Here is a 27,140-nt window from a genome sequence, read left to right as displayed (position 1 = left end):
AATTCTCTAAATGCTGAATTCTGGACCCGGTTCTAATTTCTGCAGTGCTGCAGTACAAACCATGGAATATGTTCCCTGACCACACCTCTACATGGCTCTCAGTGTACAGCTTTGCCCTTTCAACTCCCAGTTCACCTGTCTGTTTGCCCAACAGAAGCCCCCCACCCCCATTCCTCAGTAATACAGGACAACACAAGCCCCGAACAATGTTTAGGAGAACTGGGAGCGGATGGGAAGGAGACAAACAAAGAGCCGGTCTGTAGTCTTAGCTGTAAGAGGAATGTGTTGTCTCAGAAGATGAGAAGGAGGAAGCTGCGCATCAGGACTCCTAGGTTCCCATCTCAGCTCAAAAGCTGAGGGCAAAGGCTTGCTCATTAGCAATGCTCCTCTACAGAGTCTATTGCACAGTCAGAACGGATGGGAGCAGGAGCTGCGCAAGCCGCTTCTGATCAGAAGGTTCGATGTGCGTCAGCAGCAGAGAGAGCCAGGCTGTAACCTGCCCCTCCTTGCCAGCCAAAACAGCACAGCTCCCAGCTCTGGGCCGAGGCTCTATCTATATCCCATAAGCTAAATATACACGCGCACACCTAGCTCCAGCTAGTGCACCACCAAAATAACTTCTAGTGGCTCTTGAGCAGCGGTGAATTTCCACAACTTGCCCTCTAAATAGCCTGCCTTGTCTTCGCAAAGCCAAGACCAGGCTGGGGTTTGGAAGGCAGACTGGGAGGGCTGCTGGGGAGCAGGGATGGAGAAGAGGTGGGTGTGGGTGCTAATGCCGTTAAAGCCAGGGTGGGGGACCCGTGTCCATCGGAGGCTGTTGTGCTCAGCAGGGCCCAATGGCCGGAGATAAAGAGAGATGGAGTCTGGCAGCACTGGAGAACCACAGGCCTCCCCATCCCTGGCTTTAGAGGCACAGAGGGAGAAGAAAGCTTCTCGTGGATGTTGCACCACCCGCCAGCTGCCATTCAGGCACAGCCTGCTGCTCTAACCAGATTTCCAAGGTGCTTCCCTCCCCTTTTCTGCTGCACATATCCCCACAACCTCGCTTTGACTCACTCACAAGCAAGTATAATCCATTATTCACCCAGCATCCTGAGAAATGCAGCTTCCCTAGAAGAAAAACAAACGTATTTGTCTAGCCCTCATTATCACAGAGAAAACACCTGAAGTGTGCAGGAAATCCCTCGCAATGGATGGGGAAAAGCTTCAGCCGGGCGAGGGGGCATTTCTCTCGCTGCTCAGCTCACCCAAGCCAGACATCTACCTTCCTTAAAAAACAAAAACAAAACTGAGCGGAAAAACTCAATCAGAAAGCAGAATATATTATGAAAAACTGTGTGTAGACATATCATTTTAAAATTATCATTAGAAGGTCTGTGTCTTCTAGATGTAGGATTTATTTGTGGGTCTTTTGTTCTTGAGAAGCACTTAATATGGGTTGGGGCAGAGGCTAGGAGTGGCTACAGGACTGTGGGCTCTCTCTCCTCCAGCCTGATTCAGATGTTACATCTATACCAGTTAGCCACAGTTAAACAGGAGCCCTCTAGTCAAGGTGGTATACCTGCTTCCTCTGTCCCACTCATTTTACCCTCAGAAGAAGCTAGTCTAGGCTGAAAGACAGCGACTGGCCACCCAGGGAGGCTGAATCGTAGTCTAGCACACTTGCCACTACAACGCTTCACTGGCTCCTGGTGGTGGATCATATTGATGCTAATGGAACACTTCACTTTAGTTGAAAAGTGGGCCGGAGGGGTTTGCACCCAAGAGGGGAGAGCGAGCCCTGCTCCTGCCGCCTACGCCATTCTTTTAACCATGGTTGTGAGAGCAAGAACATCCCATCTGCACCAGCCTACCTGCCAACATAGGAGGAAAGGGCAGAAGCGAGGGCAGGCCAGCTTACACACACACACACTGTTGCAAGCGAGCCACGTCCCTTGGACTCCTTCAGCTGGGGGCTGCAGTCCCTTCTGAGTAACCTTGCAAGAGCAATGGTGACAGGCAAAGTAAGCTGAGCAAAGAATGGACACTTCATTGTTGCATGGTAGATGCTCAAGGACACATTGCAGCCAGGCAAAAACACCTGGGATTTTGGCAGAAATCCAGGGTCCCAGTGAAGGGTGTGGCCTGGGGAGCAGAGGTATAGCCAGTTCAGATAGTGAGACCCAGAGGGACACAACTTGCCCCCAGGAATGAGTTTCCCCACTCCTTCCTCTTTCTTCTTCCTTTTCCTCTTCTCCTTCTTTCTATACCACTTTATATTAGCAATATTTTATAATATTTCCTAGTTCTCCTAAGAGCCCTTTGCAAGCCACAAAACTCTTCTGTATCATTCAGAGGCATTAGCTGGCCTAAACTCTCAGGATAGGACATGATATAAATAACCTAAAAAGCCAAGAGCACTCATTAACCACTGGCTCAGGTTGCCCCTCCTAAGGTCACTTGGTCCAGATTATTCTCACACACATACAAATGCAAGGACAATGTTGCTACCGGGGGGGGGGGAGCTCCATTCAGAATATGCAGCCAATTATCAGGGATATTCCATCCTCCAACCACCACCCTAACTCCATCCCAACCAGATCCTCTGAACCCGCAACAATTTTTCACCTTCCTAGTTATTGAGGAAAATGGCTTCCAGTCCAGAAACTAGACTTAGGTCCAGGAGGCTATTTTAGTTGGCATGGGAAGGGAAGTGTCTAGTTCCCAATACACCTGCCTTCTCCTAGAAGGCCCTTTTTCCTCTACTATCCAGGCTCCTAAGAGGGGGGAGGGAAATAAGTTGGCCAGCTTCCCACCCTAAAATAATGATGGAAGACTACAGCATCCCTCTCAGTAGCCTTTCCCCCTTTTGTTTCCTCTTGCAACATGTTATTTCCTTGTAAAGCTGAAGGAAGGACCTCCACTCTCAGTAAAAGTGGCCTTCCTATTACAGCTGTTTCTCGGGCACTCTAGCTTTGCAGGGAGAAGCCCCACTGTGGCTCCCACAGAGTCATGGCCAAGGTGACAGAAGCCCAAGAGGAGCTGCATCCGCCTTGGAATGGTTGTGGTGGAAAGCCTGGCATGCAGAGGAGGGCAAGAGGAATTTCGCTCGTGCCAATCTGGGAAGCAGAAGGCCTATCCTGACTTTGGGGTGCCTAAGTGTTGGGCAATAACATTTAATCAGTCAGATTTAGCGGCAAAGCATTCTGTGTTCTCCCCCGACCCCCAAGAATAACACCGAGGTGTTCTGTCTGGTTAAGCCTGCACAAGCTTGTTGAGGATCCTGTACAAGGAAGGGAGTTAGGTCCAGAAGCTTCACAAATTCCTTCCCAGCTTTGCAGCCCTCCCAGCTAACACTTGCTGCCTCCTTCTTCATACTCAAGACCGAGGGAGATTGCTGCCAGAGGCAATTCTGCAAGACAACATTTTAGGGGGAGAGACTCTCCGGAAGCCACTTTGGAGAGGGATCATTCTCCTGACTACATTTGAACATATTTCATATGGGCATAAAGTTCGTCTGGATACTGATTTGGACTTCTGGAGGGCTTATATTAATTTATATGTTTAATTTAAGATTTGTGTACTGACAGTCATAGTATCAGCAATGTGAACTGATGGTGGTCTACTGTTATTATTAGCATTATTTGTGTAATATTATTATTCCCGTCTGTAAAGGCAGCCCTGTTCAGGGAAGTTTTTAAGGTGTGACATTTAAATGTATTTTAAATTTTTGTTGGAAGCTGCCCAGAGTGGCTGGAGAAACCCAGCCAGATGGGCGGGGCACAAATAAATTGTTGTTGTTGTTGTTGTTGTTGTTGTTGTTGTTGTTGTTGTTGTTGTTGTTGTTGTTGTCATTTGTCTTCTTTTATCTTTTTCCTTTCCTTGTCCTTGAAAATAAAATAACAACAGCAACAACAAAAGGGAAATGTTTGGTCAAAATTGAGACCGGAAATTGGAAGGAGTCTGAAAACAGGGACAGAAGCACTTCATGGGGAAGCAGGATGAGAGGAAGGGGTTGGGAGATCCAGGATGTGCTTCAGGAAATGAATGGACTTAGGAGGAAGCTACAGGTCAGAAGCAGAGAAGTTGGGTGCCCTGCCCTGCCCCAAAACATCTGGACTGAAGAATCTCTGCAGGAATGGCCCAAGACATTTTGGTGCCTGAGACAAACCTCAAAATGCACCACCCCCACCCCCACCCCCCACCCCACAGAAGGGGGGATAAAGTAGATCTACATCAGAAACAAGGAGGCAAGTGAAGCTCTACATCAGAAAAAGGGCGGGGAATCAAATGAACCTCACTCAATGGCGGAAGTGAGAAACAAAGGCTGTTGCAGGGCGGGGAGATGCTCTGAATCATGCAAAGTGGGAGCAGAGCCCAGAGGACTTTGGAGGGCAGCCACCATGCTTTCCCCCCTAGGGGTGGGATGAGACCAGCAGTGCCTCCTATTCTCAGAGAGACTGTGCGGTGGAAGGCTGCTGAGGCGGCAGGAGATCCGGCCTCCAGGGAGCACGCAGCAGCTGGCTCTGCCACTGTGGCAGCAGCCTTAGCAATGCCTCCCTTGGGTGCCAGATCTGCTGCCCTGGGGTGGTTGCCTCATCTTGCCTATGAGTGGGCTGCCCTGAGTCTCTGTGTGAGGGATGAAAAGCCTGCAAGTCTCAGCACAGCTTGGAACAAGGTTTCCCAAATGGACCTTACCCGTAGTCCGGCAGATAGCACACGAAGGTGGAGCCCAAGACAATGGTAATGGATATGCCAAAAAAGAAGGCTGCACGCATGTTCCAGACGTCAATGACGGGATCTGAGTCAAAGCCATGGTAATCTGGGTTCTGGAAGGGAAAGATGCAAACAGTCAGCCAGCAAGCATGGAAAAAACAGGCCCTTGTTCTGAGCAAGCCAAGAAGCAGCTCCTATGCTCAGCCAGTAATAACACAGTAATAACCAGTAATAACACACAGGTCAGTAATTTCTCCTTTTTTGCTGCCCCATAAAAAGTCCTTTGGGCAGCTTACAATAAACAAAAACTACAATTATTACTATTAATACTTGTGTTTTACACAGACAGCTCTCAGAGTGACTTACATAATAAAAACAGAAATAACAAAAAACATTAAAACCAAATATAAACAGCAATAAAGAAAACCTCAAGCAATAAGCATAACAACAACAACAACAACAACAACAACAACAACAACAACAACAACAACAGTTCTTATTTGTCTTTGGCACCAGGAGTAATCATCTCCTGCCAAAGCCATGCAGCTTCTATCCTTAGGGAAAGGCTTTTTTGCACTGCATGCCATTTCTGCTATATTCAATCCCAACTGCCCGTCTGCCTCCATCCCCACCACAGGTGATACAGTCACTTCCCTGCCCAAAACATCAACTTAAGAAGATGAAATTGCTGAGAGGCCAAAACTGGAAACCTTCAGGCACACAGAAGGGCAAAAGTTTAAGGAGAAAAACATGGGAGTGTATGAACCAGTGGATGTCAAGTCTGATACTGCAAAGGGCGCATAGGAAGGTATGTACTTCAAGGATAATCATAGTCCTAATCATTTTATTATTTACTAGCTGGCCCTGCCACGCATTGCTGTGGGTCTCCAGTTCTGTTCCCTGCAAACCTGAGCTATCCTGTCCCCGTCCTGCCCTCACCTGCAACGCAGGCGAGTCCCCAGCTCCGTTCCCTGAAAACCTGAGCTGAGGTGTTTTGGGACAGGATGGCGTGGCCCTTTGTGGAGGAATGGCCGTTATAGCATATTGGTGGCTGAGACGCAGATTCGGCCTTCTATTTCTCAGGATGCCGCCCTTGGATGCCGCCTTCTATTTCTCTGACCCGCCCTTGGAGACGCAGCTTCTTGGTTCTATTTCCCAGCATGCACTTTTGGCTGAGTGGTGTTTTATGGAACACGGTGTTTTGGGGGTTTAACCTGGCGTTGTTGTGATGTCTGTCTACGCAAACGGTATGTGTAGAATCACTTATTCGCATGTGACATTGTGTCCAAATTTGAACGCAATTGGTCAAGCGGTTTTGGCGAAAAGTCAAGACAAGCAAACATGGTCAGTTTACATTTTTATATATACAGATACCCCACCCATCTTGCTGGGCTTTCCCAGCCACTCTGGCTGGTTTCCAAAAAATTAAAACACAATACAACATTAAACATTAAAAACTTCCTTGAATAGGGCTGCCTTCAGATGTCTTCTAAAAATTGTGTAGTTATTTCCTTGACATCTAATGGGAGGGTGTTCCACAGGATTCCCTGTAACTTTGCTTCTCGCAGTGAGGGAATCACCAGAAGACCCTCAGAGGAGGACCTCAGTGTACCGGCTGAGAGATGGGGGTGGAGATGCTCTTTCAGATATACAGGGCCAACACTGTTCAGGGATTTAAAAGTCAGCACCAACACTCTGAATTGTGCTCGGAAACGTACTGGGAGCCAATGTAGGTCTTTCAGAACTGGTGTTATATGGTCTTGGCAGCCACTTCCAGTCACCAGTCTAGCTGCTGCATTTTGGATTAATTGTAGTTTCCGGGTCACCTTTAAAGGTAGCCCCACATAGAGCGCATTGCAATAGTCCAAGCGGGAGATAACTAGAGCATGTACCACTCTGGCAAGACAGTCCACGGGTCTTAGCCTGCCTACCAGATGGAGCTGATAAACAGCTGCCCTGGACACAGAATTAATCTGTACTTCATATAGATGTAAAAAAGCATGGGGAGAGGATGAAACCCTGAGGCACCCCACTAGTGAGAGCCCAGGCGTCTGAACACCCTAACCGCTCAAATCACCTTGCCCAATAATGGAAGATTTGAGACTGGGTGATAGTTGGCCATATTGGTTGGGCCCAAATATGGTTTTTTAAGAAGCTTCTTTAAGCAGGTCTGGGAAGACTCCTTCACAGAGGGAGGCTTTCAGCACCCTGGAGAGCCCATCGCCCAGACCATCCCGGCTTGTTTTTATGAGCCAGAATGGGCAAGGATCAAGGAGACAGGTGGTTGGTTTCACTCATCTAAGCAGCTTGTCCATATCCTCAGAGGTAACAGATCAGCATTGATCCCATGTGACTTGACTAGACAGGACTCTAGCACTCTCCCACCCTGGCCTTGGTCCCATGGTGGAGTCTACCTCTTTCTGAATTTGAGCGACTTTATCTGCAAAAAACTTGGAGGTCTTGCGGTCCTCACCAGGCCCTGATGGTGAAGGTGGTTCCGTTAAGATTGTGAACCACCTGAAAGAGTCTCCTGCTGCTTTCTGCAGATGCAATAGAGGCGGTGAAGAAGGTCCTCTTTGCCGCCGCAATCACCACTTGGTAGGCTTAACGTTGAACTCTAACCAATTCAGAATGACTTTTCCGCCACTGGCGCTCTAGCTGCCTCAGTGATTGTTTCATCGCCCTCATCTCTGGGGAAAACCACTGGGCTGTCCGAGCTCCATGCAATCAGAGAGGGCGCTTGGGAGACAGACAGTCGATAGCCCTAGTTAACTCTGCATTCCAGCGGGCCACAAGGGAATCAGGTAAAAGGCCATCAACAGGAAATAAAACATCCCCTACCACTCTCTGGAAACCATTTGGATTCATTAAGTGGTGGGGGTGGACCATCTGAATTGGTCCCACCTCCCTGCAGAGGGGAAGGGTCTCAGAGAAATCCAGTTGCACCAGGAAGTAATCTGACCATTTTGTTTTGCTTTGACTTAAGTGTCAGATCACCCACGTCTATAGAGGTGAACACCAGGTCTAAGGCATGTCTGTGACTATGAGTTGGGCCAAACTTATTCAGGGACAGCCACCTGGAGGCCATGCTTTCCATGAAGTCCTGAGCTGTTCCTTGTGAGGTCGCGTCGGCATGGATATTAAAATTCCCTAGGACAACCAAACTAGGTGTCTCCAGGAGAACATCCACCACGACCGAAAGCAGCTCAGACAGAGAATCCTTGGTGCAGTGGGGAGTTTGGTACACCAAAAAGAATCCTGTACTGCCCCCATTACCCAACTTCCAGAACATTCACTCAGAAAACTGGGTCTTCCCGTTAGGATGCCTGGTGCAAGCTAATGACTGCACCCCCTCCCCCACTGCATCCCCACCCACGTGACCTGGGTTGCTGTGCATAAGAGAAACCTGGTGGACAAGCAGCAGCAAGAACAGGACCATACACCTCGTCCAACCAAGTCTCTGTTACACATGCCAGGTCAAATCCTCCATGGATGGCAGTGGTCTTATGAATCATTGACCTAGTATTGCACAGCAGTACCTTATGGTCATGTGGGTCTCCTTTGTTGATTCCAGCATCCTTCTGGTGAAGACCAGACCTGGAGGCAAGGATAGTCTTCAAACAATGACTAAACCTGCCTCCTCGGTAATGATGTGGTCTGGTCTTAGCATAACTCCTCCTCCTGTCTGTGATCACAGAGATCAGGTGTCCCAGTGCATCCCCTCCATGGAAAGCTATGATGTTTAGTGATGATTACACACCGAGAATTTCAGCCTTATGGGTTATATTCAATCCTGCTGTTCCACTAGCACAGCAGACTTCTGCTTGCACAATGGAACTTTCCCCTCTTCTCCCTTGCAGCCCCCCGTGCACCTTTAATATATGCTCAAGAGGGGTGGGGGATCCTCTGGAGAAGATTTTGAGGACATGTGGGGAGAGCAGAGCAGAGGAAGGCTTTTTCTGTGACTGGAACTTCATGCATGCAATGTTGCATACAACCCCAAAGATATTAATGATTTACAGTGTGGTGCTATTTATGTCTACTCAGAAGCAAGCCTCTCTGAGTTCAGTGGGGCTTACTCCCAGGTAAATATAGCACTCTACATATAGGAGTGTAGCTTTAGTTTTGTACAAGCAGAAGGACAGCAGAAGCCGGATACTTGCTTCTAGTATCTCCAAATTAAATCAAAGTTCTTCAAAAGAAGACAAGCAGCAATTTGCAAGAAAGCAAAGCCCCCACTTGCTCCTTCCATGGAGATGACAGCAACATAGGTGCAGAAATGCATATTTGATGCAAGTGTTGTAATATTCCTAGAGTTTAAACAAGAATTAGCATCCCCTAATCATGTAGATTTACTTGCGTAAAAATCTTTATACCCCTTATTCATTCCAAAAGGGGAAATTATTTCACAGACTCTTTTTTCCAGTGTTCTCTAAAATTTCAAATTTTTCATTGGAGAAATGAATGCAACTTTGGGTTGGAGTCAACCCACAAGTCCCATGGAAGGACTTCCTTTAGTGCAACAGAGCTTTCTCCCCCTCTTCTCCCCCTGTGCCCTTCCCAAATTGGCTCTAGGCAGGTTGGGAGAGCTCCCCAGAACAGGGTGCATTAAAAAAAAATATTTATTGCTCACAATTATATCTTACAGTGTGCATTAATGATTAATGATAAATTAACATGTGCCATTAAGGTAAGATGGGGAATATACAGGAGAAATGATTTTGATGAGAAATGGAAGGTGTTTGTAGAATTTGTACTGTTAAAACAGAAAAGGGGTCAAACCATCGCAAGAGGTGTTGAAATTTTGGGAGGTTGGATAGTCACAATGGAATGGTCTTGGTGATGGACTGTATATTTTTATTCTTATTTATTTATTTATGATTATCACTCTGTCAAAAGAAAGAAATAAAACATCATAACTTTTTTTATTTTAAAAGTGTGCAGGTCAGGGAAAGGGGGCTGTTCTGCTGGCAAGCTGCTATAGAGTATGCTCAATTCCTTCCTCTGTGTGTTCAGCAGAAGTCCTGGTCCCACTCTACATTAATTGCTATACAGCAGCCTTTCGCCTCCTGGTACCCTCCAGATGCCTTGGACTACAGCTGAGCTGGTTGCGGATGATGGGAGTTATAATCCAAAACACCTGGAAAGCAATGGATTGGGAAAGGCTCTTTGATAGCCATTTTTGCTGAGCCTGGAATAACTAAAAGAGTCTGCAATGGTGTCAAAACCCTGAGCTATGCAAATGGAAAGGGGAGACAATTACCCTGACTTTTGTAAAATATACTAATGGAAACGAATGGAGTGTGTGTTAAGGGGAGTTAAGCATGATATTCAATAGCCTGGACTAAGCTTGAGCGTTTGTGCCTATGAGATGGATTCTTTTGCAGAGTGAGAGTCCTTGTTCTCTAGCTGCTTATTATGTGGCTGCCTCTGAACTTTCAGGCAGCAGCGCTCCCTCCTCACTCCCCCAGACATGAATGCATGGCTTGTGTCCCGCCAGCCCTTCAAGCTACAAAGGGGTCAGAATCTGCCTGGCATTATTAATTCAAGCAGAGGTGCAGAACTCTTTTGGACACATGCATGCCCTCCAGCGGCTTCTTCTGTAGTGAAACAAGGGGAGGCCAAGCTCCTCAGAGAGGAGAGGCAGACCCAACACTCAAGCCAGACACACGACACACCAAGCTGCACAAGGATCAGCACCGCAAGTCTGGAAGCCAACAGTGCAACGTAGGGAGAACATGCAGAGAGGGTCCTGCTTTCCCTAAAGCTTTTGGGCCCCAGTGTGTGGAAGCCCACTGCAAGGACCTGCGAAAGGAAAGTGTGCTCTTTCGAAAATAACTCTGCTAGACAAAAACAGTTCCAACCTGGGCATTATGGGGAAGTGGGAGGAGGAGGAGGAGGAGGAGGAGGAGGAGGAGGAGGAGGAGGAGGAGGAGGAGGAGGAGGAGGAGGATCAACATTTTATGGCCTTTTTTAAAAAAATTGGGGGGGGGTGTTATTGGTTTGTTTTGGATTTTATTATGTATTTTGTGTTCTCATCTTGAATTTTTATGTCCTGAACCACCCTGTGATATTCAGATGAAGGGTGGCATACAAACTTAATTAATTAATTTTCCCTACCTTTCTCCCTGGGGGGACTCAAGGCAGCTTACAGATAAAATAAGAACTGTAATAATTAAAAAGCAATAAAAGCCATACAAATAATTACAATAAAAGCAGCACAGCACCAACCCCTTATTAAAAATAGTCAGTTCCCAGAAATGCTTTTTCTGGGGGTTCTCAAGGGTATGCAGTACCAGCATCTTCCCTTCCCCCCACCCCATTTAAGAAGTGTGGCACTTACTGTAACACACACACACACACACACAGGTTCCCAGGCATCTCCCAACTGCCCTGCAGCCTAGCATAGACTCACAGGAACAGGGAACATCCTGGTTCAGAGAGACACCTGTTCCCCTAGCAGATTTACTTGCACTTCCAGCCTACTATGGCAGTGTGTGCTTTCCTTGTCATGTCAACCAACTATCTGTGTGATGAAATTTGGGGTTTATCTCCCCAACCATACACACACCCCAAAATTGAGGGAGGGAGAGAAGGAAATTTCAGAGAGCTAACAAAAACAGGAGAGATGAGATCTCATTAGGCCGTTGCTTGGATACTCCTTTTTGCCCAGTTCCAGGCACTGGGGCTGTGAAGGATGAAGTGCTTGGGTGAGAGCAGTCTTCCAAAGGAGCAAATTCTCCTGCAGCAGCCCACATGCATGCATGCAGACAGGCACATTTGTTTTGATTGCCTCCTTGGAACCATACAGAAGCGACATGTCTGCAGGCATGCTGACCTGGTGATGTACAGAACCCTCAAGACCTCCAGTAGGGCTGGTGGTGAGAAGATGTCAAGTTGGTCAAAGGACCAGTTTGGGCACCTTGAGCTTCCCTGCTCCATGCCACCCAGCTCTCCTCTTTCTTTCTCCTTTCCCACCTCCCTGCGCAGCGGGGGGCTTCTTTTTCTTTCGCCCACTTACTGGTTCAGGCTGAGTCACAGCAGGCTTCCGAGAACAGGCGCCCCTCCTCTCTTGCACATCTAGGGAACTATATTTGCAACCAATTCTCTCTTCCTCCCTCCTTGCTTCAGCAGCAGAGCTGGGACAATTCTCTCTCTCTCTCTCTGGTTTGTTTTTATTGGCATGGGATGTATATGAAGAGGGAAAGGTCTGTGAGAGCAACTTTCTTGCCTGGTCCGGATCAGCAGCATTTCCAAATACTACTGTTTAGCATTGCCCGTTCCTGCTCAGGAGGCACAGTGATGCATTCATGAGTCCTGCCACCTTTCTCTCTGCTTTGCAATACAGCAGAGGAGAGACAAAGGACCCCCACTCCATGAGCCCTGCTGGCTGGAGCTGACATGCAGGGGGGTGGGGGCTGCCTGGGACCACAGACTCCCCATCCCTGAACTATACCATATACCCAACCATATAGCAGAAGCTATATTAAGGTCTTGGAAGAAACCAAGATTTTGGAGCCATATTCTTAGGGAGGAAGAAGACAACAGCAGCACCGTGGTCGGGTCCAGGCATTAATCCCAGGGGCACTGCAGGAGGTGGGACTTCCAACACTACAATTCTATGACGTTATGAAGCATGGAACCAACGTGTGGGGGCGGGGGTGCCTGTGTGGGTGTGCAGCTTCAAAGGGCTTCCCTCCCAGTCAGGCTGGTGCAGAAGCTCTTCGCACATCCATTCCCCGGCCTGCTCCCTTTCTGTCCTCTCCGTCTTGCTAGGACCAGCAGCAGTGAGAGCCACCTTGCTCTGGAGCTCCCCTTAGGCAAGGCAGCAGTTTCAGGTCACTATGATTTATTAAACAGCATGAGCAGCTTTGCTGCTGCTTAAATATTTAAAGAGTCTTTGTACTGAGAGAAAAAGCATGGTGCTCACACAGAGAGAGAGACAAATAGCAGGTGCTGCAGAAAGCATGGTTCATCCTTCCTGAAGACTGGAGTCCTGAAGTAGATGGGAAAGGTTGTTGGTAGCAGCTGCTGCTCTCTGGGCTCCCAGAGCTGTCTCCCTCCCTTCTTATAAGGGTGGGGCAATTGGGGCTCAATTGCACATGGCTCCTCTAGGGAGACTCTGCTCCATCTAGACATGGACCTTGCAGAAGCCAGGGGTCCCATGTATCTCCCAAGGCCATTCCTCCACAATGACCTGTGGCCAAGTAAGCAGAATGCAGCCCTCACTGGCTACGCAGGCCAGCCCATCAGAGACCAGTCCACCCACACACTTGTACTGCCTGCCTAGCATAGTGGTGCAGGCCTGCCTTAGGTTATCTGAGAATGCCCTCTTGACTATTTCAGCCCGAAATCATTTTCTCAGCGTAGCCTACCTCACTGGGTTGTTGCAAGGAGAAAATGAGACAACCACAGGCATACTGCCTTGGCCCTTTTGATGGAAGGGCAGAATGAATGCACACGTGAGACATGAAATAAATGTAAGCAAGATCCAGGCAGGTGTTTGGCCCAGGCTCAGGCTCCTTTAAAATGTGTGTCAGATTTCAAGGGATATTCTATTTGCATTTTTAAAAGCTATAATCGCCAGGATCTAGATAAGAGTGGATTTGAAATCCTGCCAAAGATAGTCACAAATGTCCTACCATTCCGTAATAATAGGGAGGCAGCACAATTCAACTGAGATTGCACCCCTAATTTCTATGGTCCAATACTTCTTTTTTTCCTCCATCACTGCAGAAATTGTACAGGCAGCATGGAACACAAGAAGTCAAAAAGGGACAAAACACAAAAAACACACACACCTGCACATGATCCTGAATGAGGAAGGGTTTGTCAGTGACTCAAACGTCCCTCTGGCAACGAGTGGTGCCTACTTAAAGGGAAATCACCCAACACCTGTAGGATGTCCACATATAAGCATTAACAAGCAGACGTAAGTGAGGAAATGTGAGCGGTTGTATTTTAAATTATTTTATCTTTCGTATCAAGGGCTCCCTCCTCCCCCTGTGCTGTACAGGATCACCTTTACTGCAGACTCTGCTTCCAGAGACACAACCACCCTGTGCAAACTCCTTAGCCAATAGGCTTCATGCTCCACACTAACGTGGCAGCACGACAGTGAAGTTTCTTTGTGGGTGGTGCAAACAAGGAGCTGCGTGCAGAGCCTGACCTGCTCCCCCCTCCCAAGCCCATATTGTGTCAGGCATCAACTTGGCAAGCTAGGAAGCGGGGGTGTCAGCCCTGACAAGCTGTCAGTGGGGGCTGATTATTCCATTATTGGCAAGTCTCCTGTGACACCTGACCCCACCCCCTTGCTCAAAGCAGGTGTGTGCCGCCAACCCAGCGCGGAAGATGTTAATGCAATAGCAATGGGTAGATGGGGCTTGGAGCTGCCTGTCCCCCACAGTCCTTCTTTTGGGGCATCAGAAATGAAGTTATTCTTGGAACCATCCCAAAGGATATGCTAAGAGACCACCTGATTTCTTAGCACATACCCTATTCAAAGGAGAGCAGGGGCATTTTAAGACGTGAGCTAGGAGAACAGAAGCCACTTCGGGGGGGGGGGGGAGAGGCCTGAGCCACAGAGTTGTCTGGAACATGACATACTTAAAAGCATTCCTTGAACTCTGCTCATTCCTCTTTGGAGAATGCATGAGAGTGGCCCCTACAGACTTCTTTTCACGTTGTAATAGCTTGCCTTCCTCAATACTTTCATGGATTAAACACCACTCTCTATTTCTGGCGTTCGATGTCACCGCCAAGGGCACTCAGAGGCCAAAGCATTCACATTTTTATTCCATAAATATGCACCCTGGTACCGCAAGAAACTAACCTTCCAATGTGCTGTTTCCTTAAGAATGAAACCACAAGTTATCAAACCTCATGGTTGCAAAGGGATGTTTGGATTTCTAATGCTTAGTGGATAGGATTTCAGCACTGTTTCCCGGGAATGGATGCATTTGACCAAATCCAACCAGCTCCTACACTTTGATTTAGAATCAGAGTTGGAAGAGACCACAAAGGCCATCCAGTCCAACCCCTCTGCCAAGCAGGAAACACCATCAAAGCATTCTTGACCTATGGCTGTCAAGCCTCGGCTTATAGACCTCCAAAGAAGGAGACTCCACCACACTCCATGGTAGCAAATTCCACTGCCGAACAGCTCTTACTGTCAGGAAGTTCTTCCTAATGTTTAGGTGGAATCTTCTTTCTTGTAGTTTGAATCCATTGCCACCCCATGCTCTTTCTCAATCCTCAGTTGTTTCTGTGGTGCTTGTACAGGACTACTGCACAACTGATGGTTCTTTGGGGTCAGATCTTATGCCCTGAGACCTGTGGGTATAGGGATATATACAAATTTTAATAATAATAAGAATGGGAGGTATACAAATTTTAACAGCAACAATAAATTGTGTGCCTCCACTCATCCGTCTTTGACATCCCAAATCCGTCACCCTGCGGTGGTTACCACCCTGTGGCAGGATAGACAGATGGACAAAATAGGAGGATGTAGCAAAGAGGAAAGCAGTAGACAGGCAACAAGGGTTAAGGGAAAGCAACATAGCCACCCCTTAAAAGAGGAGCTTAGCACAATGTCTGACTGCCATCCTGTGTCCCCATCATCCTATGCGTGCCAGGGAGCCATGGCCAATCAGAGAATGCAGAACCCTCTGTCCCATTCAGGGAAGTAAGAGACGTTATCCAGTACAAGAAGTCCTTTCAGTCAGGCAGGAGCACTCAAAATGGGGGAAGAGCACTTTGGGGGTGAAATGTAGTCTAAGAAGAGGCACAAGAGCTGTAGAGGTGCCTGGAAGCGGCCACATTTGGCTGTCTGGGCCTAAGGCTCCCTTGTCTCGATTGTGGTGTAGTCATCTTTGTCTTCACACCTCCTCCGCCACTCCCAATATCTTAAGCTGGTTGTATAGGCTTCACTTTTATTTTTGCATGTTTTGTATCCTGGTTTCAGAGGAACCACAATAACAGAGTCTTGCTTTAGCGTTTAATGTTTAATAGACTATTCTATTTTAATATTCTGTTGGAAGCCACCCAGAGTAGCTGGGGAAACCCGGCCAGATGGGCGGGGTATAGATGATGATGATGGTGATGATTATTGATGTTGAGCTTCAGACCATATTTTGCGCTCTCCTCTTTCACCCTCATTAAAAGGTTCTTTAATTCCTCCTCACTTTCTGCCATTAAGGTTGTGTCATCTGCATATCTGAGGTTGTTGATATTTCTTCCGGCAATCTTAATTCCGGTTTGGGATTCATAGAAGGGGAAAAAATAGAGGCAGTGAGAGATTTTATTTTCTTGGGCTCCTTGATCACTGCAGATGGTGACAGCAGTCACGAAATTAAAAGACGCCTGCTTCTCGGGAGAAAAGCAATGACAAACCTAGGCAGCATCTTAAAAAGCAGAGACATCACCTTGCCTACAAAGGTCCGTATAGTTAAAGCTATGGTTTTCCCAGTAGTGATGTATGGAAGTGAGAGCTGGACCATAAAGAAGGCTGATCGCCGAAGAATTGATGCTTTTGAATTATGGTGCTGGAGGAGACTCTTGAGAGTCCCATGGACTGCAAGAAGATCAAACCTATCCATTCTTAAGGAAATCAGCCCTGAGTGCTCCCTGGAAGGACAGATCGTGAAGCTGAGGCTCCAATACTTTGGCCACCTCATGAGAAGAGAAGAATCCTTGGAAAAGACCCCGATGTTGGGAAAGATTGAGGGCACAAGGAGAAGGGGACGACAGAGGACGAGATGGCTGGACAGTGTTCTCGAAGCCACCAACATGAGTTTGACCAAACTGCGGGAGGCAGTGGAAGACAGGAGTGCCTGGCATGCTCTGGTCCATGGGGTCACGAAGAGTTGGACACGACAAAACGACTAAACAACAACAACTACTACTACTACTACTACTATTTTATTCCCATTTGTTATGCAATCATGGAACCTTGCCTCTTGGCCCATTTAGCTCAGGGTTTGTCTATACCAAGGATAAAGAGCTTGTGCTACTGCAGAAGGTATTGGACTCCAACTCCATCCCCTCCTACCCAACCAGCAGAGCCAATGGTCAGAAATGGTGGGGGTTGTGGTCCAGCAGCAACATTGAGAGGGTACTGGGTTCCCCAGTCCTTGTCAGCACCGACTGCTAATGGCTCTTTGGGATTTCACAGCAATCTTTTCGAGGCAGCCCTGCTTGGAGATGCCAGGAATTGAACTTGAAGCCTTCTGCACATGGCCTTTCCTGGTACATGGGAAGTCAGAAAAGGCAAGTCTTGCCCTGCAGAGATTATGGTCTAAATATCAAGGGGTGGGGAAATAACAAAAGCGAGGCGTGGGAGAACTGAAGGAAGGAAAATGGCAAGGGATCACAATCTCTTCTCTCCGCCCCCTGGGTCAGGCTGGGACAGTGAACACAGCCCTGCCAGAAACATCCAGCCACTATCACCACTCGTCTAAGCGTGGGCTGCAGGCACTTTGCCATAGAAAGAGGGAGCTCTCTCGGCTGATGTCATCAGGAAGGCTCAGTAGGTAAGGAGTCCGTGGCCCCTCCCGGCCCTGCCTTCCTCTCACTTAGATTGCATCTCCACAGACCTGCTGGCTGATTGTTGTTAGTCTTCACCACGGTTTGCAAATCCACTGGACTGAGGTGGGGGGGGGGGCAGAGGGACGCTCACGTTCTCCTAATTTATGTGTAATGTGTGCATTGAGCAGTGACAGTTAATTTACCTCTGAGTGCCTTCACCCTATATAGCAGTAGTGCTGGGACCACAGTCCACTTCCATTCCCAATAAGTGAATGATGAAGAAGCCCCTGCTGTAGAGAAATGAGATTTTCCTGGCCTAGCAGCACCGCTGCCATAAATCTCCTGCCAGGCTCACTTTAGCAGCCGCTCTCTCTGTATACCCCTGAAGTGACATTAACCAGGAGCTGGAACAGACTCATACTCTCTGCGCTGGATGGAAATGTGATGAGACGCTGGAGCATCTTGGGAGCAATTTTGAACCTGGCTCCATAATTAGCGCCCAGCACAGGGTGGGCTGGGAGAAGGAAGGGGGGGCAGCTGCCTGCATATGAGCAGGAGGCATTGATTGCTGCGTCTGTAGGCAGGAGTTGGGTTTTGTAGCTCCAGGCAATGGTTTACACAGGCTCTGTGAGTGTCAGCGCCGATGCTGCTTGGAGAAGGCAGCAACTGTGGAGCCCTGGGGCTAGCCATTTATTAGACCCAGGGGAAATGAACAGGAGTGACTGCTGTATTTCTGATGGGTTGGGAGGGGCCAGGATGGATGGAGAGAATAAATTTCCACTTGAGGAATTTTTCACCAAGGAAAGAGGGGTTCCATCTCCCTGCCCACCAGGAGGTTGGTGTTCAGGGGTAGAGAAGCACTAACTGCCTGCTGATATCTCTATGATTCTACTTCTTTGGTGATCACTCATGGCAGAGTAATAATAATAATAATAATAATAATAATAATAATAATAATAATTTATTTATTTATACTCCGCCCATCTGGCCGGGCCTCCCCCGCCACTCTGGGTGGCTTCCAACAGAAATATTAAAATACAATAATTTATTAAACATTAAAAGCTTCCCTAAACAGGGCTGCCTTCAGAGGTCCTCTAAAATTCTGGTAGTTGGTTTTCTCTTTGACATCTGGTGGGAGTAAGATTGTCTTCCATAAACACGGTTTTAACAGAGAGTCCATAAGTGACTGTGGAGGCCAATTCTGGACCCACACGTCCTTCCACAGTGGGGGCATCGGTTTCCGGGCGGGAGTTGATCATGGTGAGGTGCTTTTCTCTTAGGATGTTTCTCTGTTTCATCCTGAGTTTGAGTGTCTTCAAAACCCAAGACACCTTTGGTAAAGGCTGTTCTCCAATTGGAGTGCTTGCAGGCCAGTTGTTTCCCAGATGTCGGTGTTTATACTACATTTTTAAAGATATGCCTTGAGAGAGTCTTTGAACCTCTTTTGTTGACAACCAGCATTACACTTTCCATTTTTAAGCTTGGAATAGAGTAGTTCCTTTGGAAGACGAGAATCAGGTATCCGAACAACATGACCAGTCCAACCAAGTTGATGTTGAAGAACCATTGCTTCAACACTGGTGATCTTTGCTTCTTCCAGTACACTGGCACTAGTTTGCCTGTCTTCCCAAGTGATGTGAATTGATGGAATATTTCAAGGAGTTGGAGATGGTGTTTATAAGTGGCCCATGTTTCACGAGCACACAGTAAGGCATACAGTATACAAGCATACAGTAACTTTGTAGCTAATTAGTGGGAAGGTGGCGCCATCTGAATTTTGCAATCTAGATAGAAAAAAATGTATTGGGCTGGTCCTGATCCTGCTCTTCCCTTATCTTTGGCAGGAAAGAAACAGAGCCAGGATAGGTCTAAAGAACCAAAGACGCTCTGAATGTAGGCAACAGAATATTAGGGAGGAGACAGAACAGAGCAAAGGTGCAGCAGGCAGGTGACCCACGAAGGATGCCCAGGCTGCAGAAGGTACACCCAGGGCCTTCGAGGACCAGATATCCCATCTATCCTTCCAACAGATGCGCTGGCTCGGAGCCCAACCCATCAGAGCACATACAGCTCTGCCAAAGCCAGGACTGAGGCTGTCATTATACCCTGCAAAGCTAGGATTCTTCTCATCTGGGGCACAGCCTTAAAGCCAGAGTTCCTAGGAAGGAGGGGGAAAGATGTGAAAGGCCTCAGCGGTGGGCAAAATAGCTCTCCTTATTTCACCAGACACAGCAGTCCTGGTGGTGCCGCACAATGCAAACAGCTCCCCGTCTAATAAATCTGGCCCTAGTCCCAAGGGAAGAAGATACAGGGGCAAACAGTTCCCTGGTCCATTTGGCATAGCATGCATCTGCACTGCCTCACCATGCTCCTTCTGGCCCACATAGCTGCAGGCAGGGATTAGCCAGTGAGCTCTAAAAATGAAAATGTGGAAGAGTGGTGCAGCTGCTGCTGAGCCCAGATTTAAAGGATGGAGGAGAGGAAGGGTGCTCACAGCATAGCTGCCAAGTTCTCCCTTTTTTAAAGGGAAATTCCCTTATGCTGAATAGGCTTCCTCGCAAGAAAAGGGAAAACTTGACAGCTATGGCTCACACATGTGGCATCAGAGACAATAAGAAGACTGCTCAGCTCTATTAACCATGGAGACCTTGCTATTAAATGACATAGAAAGGGGAGGGGGTTGGGGAGGTCAAGAATTTGAAGCCCAAATGCAAATCCTCTCCCTGCAATTTACTATCCTCTCTTCCCTGAAACCATAAGGCAATCCTGGCATCCTTCCAGCCACTCAAGTTCTCTCTTGCTTTAGCTGACCACTAACTTCTACCCTTAAACTTATCCCAGCCCTTCTACTTCCTTTATTTTTATAAGGCTCTGTGGAACTGCACAGCACAGTATCCAGAGCAGGTCTTGATGGCTGTACAGAATGTAGTTGGTGCAAGATACAACACCTCACCTCTTAACATGGGAGGCTGGAAGCCCATAAAACTCGGCCTGGGTTTCTTTATAGCTTTTCCTGTACAATTCAACACCCAATTCAAGTGTAACTTATGGAAACTCTGAAAAGCTCATGAGCCATATTCAACTAAAGCCAGTGCAAATAATTCTGCTAGCACAAAGAAACTCCCCCTCCGCATGTGCCCCAAGCTGGCAGATTTGGGGGAGCCCAGAACAGATTTAAGGGCGCATGGGGGAAGAGAGTGGGAGAAGGTCCTGTTGTGCAAGAAAAATATTTGAACAGATGGAAATTTAGCCACAGTACTATGTTGAATGCAAACCAGTGTCTTACAGATCTTCTCCTCTGTTTATATCCCTGGTGATTTTTAAAGATCTGCAATTACCTTCATAACACATGGCATCCAAGGGTGCCCTCTGATTTCTACTTGTGCAATGGGATGTGCCCTTTCTTCCTCCTAGAGTTCCACCCCCCCCAGTCATCTCCAGAGGTTCTCCCAACCTTCCAGAGTAGTGTGCACACTGACTGAGCACCAGCTTCAGATACATCACTACAATGGCACTTGAAGTACTAAATTGAGGCTTTGTTTAAATACTGATGATTAATATAAAGAGACAGCAGACAGGAAACTCGGGGAGGGGGGAGACCTGTCTAGCATAATGGGAAAATGGTAAGGTAGATAGGAGGATTACTTGCTGAATTTTCTGATGAAACTTCTTCCTAAATTGCCCAGAATACAATTCAAAATGGTAGCCCCTCTACACACAGAAAATAATACATGTTGCAAATCCATGCAGCCTCTGTTATTCCCATGTTGCTTTGTCCAGACCTGTTCATCTATCAGGCCACCACCCTGAAATGGTGCACTTCCCCTGCTGAGGGACACTAAATAGCTAATAACAGGTTAAGAAAAAAGAAACCACTGTGCCCAATTCTGGAAGAGACTGCACCAGCCTATGCCTGTGTTCACACTTTGCCACGGGCTTACTGCTTCAATACACAATTCTCATCATAAACATTGACAGAGAAAACAATGTCAAAAGAACCCTCCCAACACACATACTCTCTCCCTCAACCTCATTGGATTGGAGCTTGGTTTTTTATTAAGTGCCAAAGACAGTAAAAGGTTGGAAGGGGAAAAATGCCTCCCCCTGCCCCATCAGCACCTACTGCCCAAAGAATGCTGCTTCACACCATTTTTTGGTATAAAAATGATAATAATTTATTATTTATACCCCGCCCATCTGGCTGGGTTTCCCCAGCCACTCTGGCCGGCTTCCAACAGAAAAATGAAATAAAATAATCTATTAAACATTAAAAGCCTCCCTAAACAGGGCTGCCTTCAGATGTCTTCTAAAAATCTGGTAGCTGTTTTTCTCTTTGACATCTGATGGGAGGGCCTTCCACAGGGATGGACAGCACTCAAATCTACTGAAGTGCCCCTCCTATTTGATGGGTCCTTCGCTGGTGCAAGTTCCAACAAAGGATTCAAGATAGGGAAAGGGAACAACTGGTGGCCTAAGGACTTTCCGTTTGGCTTGCAGTAGAGATCCACATTCCTAGGTCATCTCAGCTGCTTCTCCCCATATAAAGCCAGGACACAAGCACAAAGTCAGACTTCCAACAATGGAGGTTTACACATAGCCTTTCCCCTAATGCACATCTTAGCTGTTCACTCATGGAGGCAGGCCAAAGGCTCTTCAAAGCTTCCACCCTCCCATGTCAAGAGTAGCAGAGGCTTTCACAAGGCTCCTCATTCGCTCCCCATTTGCCTGGATCTTGGGTTTCACTGGGAACAACCTCTGATAGAGTCCTGATCCCAAGGTCTAATGAAGGAGGGATTTAATGGGCCTTTGCTTGACTGGCCAGAGTAAATTCCAATGGTTCACAACACTTACTCAAGACAAAAATGTGCTCCCTTTTCAAGATTACTTTGCCAGAAATTGAGCAGAATCATGTCTGAGACAGAAGACAATGGATAGATTGCCTTGTCACATGCATCAACCTCTGCATACTTTTAATCTAATCTCCTCCAACCTGGTGCCCTTCAGACTCATGGGGTGGGACTCATCAGCCTTAGCCTTAGCAAGATCTGGAGAGCACCAGGCTGGAGAAGACTGCTGTAACCCAAGGAAAGAAAAGCCACAACACTCCACTCAACATCACATACCTACTCATGGCAAGCCAGTGAAAACCAGGAGTAACTGAAGTTCAGTAAAAAAAATGAGAGAGGATACTACAGGTGTGTAGCTAAGGCAGAAATGGTGGCAAGGGAGGAGAAAGTGTTCCCATAGGTGATGCCAGCGCAGCCTTGAGGACCAACCCCTGCCCAGCTCCAGGGTTCCCACCCATGCACCACAAATGGCTGCAAATCTACAATAGATTTTCCTCTTAGCCTTGACCTCACTTCACCAGACAATGAGGCAACACTGAACTGAACATTGCAATAAAGCTCATGGGAAATGTGAACAACACTAGCTTTCTTGCCCTGATATTTAACATTTCCCTGAGGCACCACAGCTACAGAGGAAAGAGAACAGGCAATACATGCTCATCTATGAAGGAGAATGCCTAGCCGAGCTATGGCATGTGGATTCACAGCACCACCTGGTGGCAAGATTGTGCATTGCACAAGCCACTATTCCAATAACGCAGACATGTCTGGCCAGGCAGCCATTGCTCAGGGCTCGGCTGTGGGAGGGAGCAAGCTACGCCTCCACTTTCACCATCCTGTGAGCTCCGGAGCGTGTGCCTCTCTCGCTTCACTTCTCTGAAGTGAATCACACTTCTCTGAAGTCTCTCACCTCACAGTGTTTGTTGTGCGGGAGGAAGGGAAAGGAGAATGTTAGCCGCTTTGAGACTCCTTAGGCTAGTGATAAAGCGGGATATCAAATCCAAACTCCTCCTCCTCCTCCTCTTCTTCTTCTTCTTCTTCTTCTTCTTCTTCTTCTTCTTCTTCTTCTTCTTCTTCTTCTCCTCCTCCTCCTCCTCCTCCTCCTCCTCCTCCTCCTCCTCCTCCTCCTCCTCTCTGCTAAGGAAGCCGCCCTCGCCTGGGCCGCCCTCGCTGGGTGCTGCAAGGCTGTGCTCGTGTGGCGGGCTGAGGGTGCAACGGCCCCCCTCAGGAACAATGGAAAGTGGAGTCTGGGGGTGCTGATATTCCATATTTGGGATGAGGCTGGATAAAAGGAGAGAGCCTTTGCTTCCTCCTCCATACAGAGCGGCCTGTAGCTGCCACCTCCGTTTTGGCGATAAGTGGAAGAAGGCGATGGAATAAAGCATGAATCCATGCTAAGGAAAGAAAGGGGTTTTTCCTGGCCACCAACAACGCCTTACCCCTCACCCCTAAAGCAAAGAATGACAACAGGAGTGTGGGAGATCACTGCCAGTTTTTAATACTAGATCAGGCATCCCCAAACTGCGGCCCTCCAGATGTTTTGGCCTACAACTCCCATGATTCCTAGCTAAGAGGACCAGTGGTCAGGGATGATGGGAATTGTAGTCCAAAACATCTGGAGGGCCGAAGTCTGGGGATGTCTGTACTAGATAGTAGATCACAGCCTACTTGAAGTTGGACATGCCTGCAATAACGCATTGTGGATACTGAAGAACTAAGAACTGTATTGTGCTTCAGAGCCTCAGCTTTAGAAATATGCACGGCAAAATAAGGCCTCAAAATAAGACTTCTAAGCAGACAACTGTAAGTGGAAAGCTGCCTATGTGCTGTCGGGAAATGGTCCTCAGTCCTGTTTTCTCGAATGCTTTGCAACATGGAAGAAAGGAAGAGTTACTTGGCAAGAACCTTCTGTGCTTGTGCTTCTCAAACTCTTTTCCCTCCAAGGACCACTTGAAAACTGCTGATGGTCTGGGCAGACCACTTAATGATTTTTCTGTTTGCTGTAGCAACTGTCATGCACTGTGCTACATGCTGTTTTAATCACATTTTATTGCTTATTTTCTCTCTTCTACTTTATTTTATTGTACTACAATTTGCATTCCAGAGTTTAAACACAATATAAGAACTAAAAGCCACAACAAAAATACAATTTTAAAAAACTCTTTGAATATTTAATGCCAACATGCTGTGGAACAAACGTAGTTGGTCTCTATCACCTCCTGGCAAATAGAAGGGGAAGAAATGGAGGCAGTGAGAGATTTTACTTTCTTGGGTTCCACGATCACTGCAGATGGTGACAACAGTCACGAAATTAAAAGACGCCTGCTTCTTGGGAGAAAAGCGATGACAAACCAAGACAGCATCTTAAAAAGTAGAGACATCACCTTGCCGTCAAAGGTCCGTATAGTTAAAGCTATAGTTTTCCCAGTAGTGATGTATGGAAGTAAGAGCTGGACCATAAAGAAGGCTGATCGCCGAAGAATTGATGCTTTTGAATTATGGTGCTGGAGGAGACTCTTGAGAGTCCCATGGACTGCAAGAAGATCAAACCTATCCATTCATAATAATAATAATTTATTTATACCACGCCCTCCCCAGTCAAAACCGGGCTATGGGCGGCTAACACCAATAAAATTACAATAAGACATAAAAGAAAAGAAAACAATTGATTAAAATACAGATTAAAATACAATATTAAAAGTTAAAATGCAGCCTCATTTTAAGTAGTCCATAAATCCAAACCATGAGGGAGGAAAACACAGGGGTCAGACTGAATCCAACCCAAAGGCCAGGCGGAACAGCTCTGTCTTGCAGGCCCTGTGGAAAGATGACAAATCCCGCAGGGCCCTGGTCTCCTGTGAGAGAGCGTTCCACCAAGTTGGGGCCAGTACTGAAAAGGCCTTGGCCCTAGTTGAGGCCAATCTAGCCACTTTAAGGAAATCAGCCCTGAGTGCTCACTGGAAGAACAGATCCTGAAGCTGAGGCTCCAATACTTTGGCCACCTCATGAGAAGAGAAGACCCTGAAAAAGACACTGATGTTGGGAAAGATGGAGGGCACAAGGAGAAGGGGACAACAGAGGACGAGATGGTTAGACAGTGTTCTCGAAGCTACGAACATGAGTTTGACCAAACTGCGGGAGGCAGTGGAAGACAGGAGTGCCTGGCGTGCTATGGTCCATGGGGTCACGAAGAGTCGGACACGACTAAACAACTAAACAACAACAACAACAACAACAAGGTGCTACTGGGCACTGGAATCCTGCAACACAGCACAGATGTAGGTCCCTAAGCATCCACACTGCCCCTTAAACACCCCACAACAGCATCCCAGGGACCAGGGTCAGCAAGGTGAGGCAACCGCCTCCCACTGCATGATCCCCAGGGGCAGCGGATCTGCTTGTGCCTGATGTAGATCTTCACTCCCCCCTCTTCCCTGGGTGTCTCTCTGTGTGTGGTTCGCCCCCGGTGACAAGATGTCTGTCTGGGACATTCAAAAAGCCATTTTATTGCCCCTTGCAAGGAAGCCTCTGGGTTAGGTAGGTAGCTCCGCCGGCAGAATGGGGAACTCTTAACCTCGGGATCCCTTCTACTTTTCCACAATCCCCGGGAACTCGCCCCCTCCCGCGCGCTCACCTTCATGAAGACAGACACTTCGTCGTCGTCGTCGTGGTGGTGCTTGAGCGGAGGCGTCACCTGCGCGGGGCTCGAGGCGGGCGGCACCTGCACCGTTGCCGAGGAGCTGGCCGGTCCCCCGGAAGAGACAGCGCGGGCCGCCCGGGCCGGTAACCCCAGCAACCTCTGCACGCCCGCCAGCCGCCGAAGGGCCGCCATGGTCGACAAGCGCCGCCGGAAGCGGAAGTCTCGCTAGGCGGAAGGGGCGGGGAAGGAAGGCGCGTGAGAAGGGACATATGTCACTCTCATGGGGGTTTCCCCCTCCTTTCCCTTGGTAGCGCCAGAAAACGTCCGCGTTGTCCAGCAGAAAAAAAGAAAGCATTTCGCTTGGCATCTCACGAAAAATCCCCACCCTGCATAGTAGGAGTTCCGCTGAGCCCTAAAACTTGCTTCAATGATTTTCATCGGTTCGGTCCTAATAAAGAGGTTACTGTAACTGGTGTAAAAGAACTTGTGGGGGGAGGGGTCCCCCTAAACACTAAAATTAATAAATGCAAGGATTTGGGGTTGTTTGCAATATGAACAGAGAATATAAGCTGCAAGGGAACTCCTGGGCTCCTTTTGCAAACCAGTCTAGCTGGCGGAGGGAAGAGCAGAGCTGTCAGCATTACAAGAGAGAGCCCCGGCCCCGAGGGTCCCAGGTGTGACCAGGGTAACTGCTCTGGGTGAAGGAAGGACTGTCTGCCATGCTCTGGGACAGGCATCCTCAAACCTCGGCCCTCCAGATGTTTCGGACTACAATTCCCATCTTCCCCGACCACTGCTCCTGTTAGCTAGGGATCATGGGAGTTGTAGGCCAAAAATCTGGAGGGCCGCAGTTTGGGGATGCCTGCTCTGGGCCATGCTGTAAGATCTGGACCCACTCCATACAGACGAATAAACCTTATTTCTTAAAGCACGAGTCTCCAGTGTCGCCTATTCTCCAGAGAAATTCTCTTCTAACGAAAGGGACACAGACCCTGCGCGGGCGTCTGTGACCCCATGCGATCTGGCCACTGCTTGGCAGAGAGAGGGGACAGGAACTGCTCTTGCCCTTGGATATCAGGAATACATAGAGAGAGATAGAGGAGCTATATCTATACAGTACAGTATTGAAAGTCCAGGCGCCTCCTGGCGAAAGTGCCAGACAGTTGCCCACACGACGGCTTCTGAGTTTTCAACAAGGAGGGATGGGAGTTTAATTCCAGCTGCCTGCCCTCTCCAAAGGGGCACGTGCGAATCAGCATGCCCGGGACCAAACCTATGAAATCACTGGCAAGGCCGCGGTGCTCCGCTTCTCGTGGACCTTGACGTGCGGGGCTCCTGTTGCCTCGGCCTCCCGTCCTTCCTAGAGGGAACGCGAGCTGCCTGGTGCCCGTGGCGGCTCCCAGGCTGTCCTGCCAGCAGCCCCGCGAGGC

General features: G+C 48.1%; 1 protein-coding gene across 1 annotated transcript in view; it reads right to left on the bottom strand.

Annotated features, from left to right (window-relative positions):
* The window catches only part of NDUFB11 (NADH:ubiquinone oxidoreductase subunit B11), a 33,861-nt gene extending 7,925 nt beyond the window's left edge, over positions 1-25,936 (bottom strand). Inside the window, exons 1-2 of the mRNA XM_035141172.2 lie at positions 25,705-25,936; positions 4,678-4,808 (exon numbers count right to left, since the gene is read on the bottom strand). Coding sequence (XP_034997063.1) covers positions 4,678-4,808; positions 25,705-25,902 — 329 coding nt within the window. The 5' untranslated portion in view covers positions 25,903-25,936. The remainder of the gene's footprint in view (positions 1-4,677; positions 4,809-25,704) is intronic.
* Between the last annotated feature and the right edge of the window lie 1,204 nt (positions 25,937-27,140).

The sequence above is a fragment of the Zootoca vivipara genome, chromosome 16 (genome assembly GCF_963506605.1).
Source record: "Zootoca vivipara chromosome 16, rZooViv1.1, whole genome shotgun sequence".
NCBI lineage: Eukaryota > Metazoa > Chordata > Lepidosauria > Squamata > Lacertidae > Zootoca > Zootoca vivipara.
This window is presented reverse-complemented; position numbering and strand designations above follow the sequence as displayed.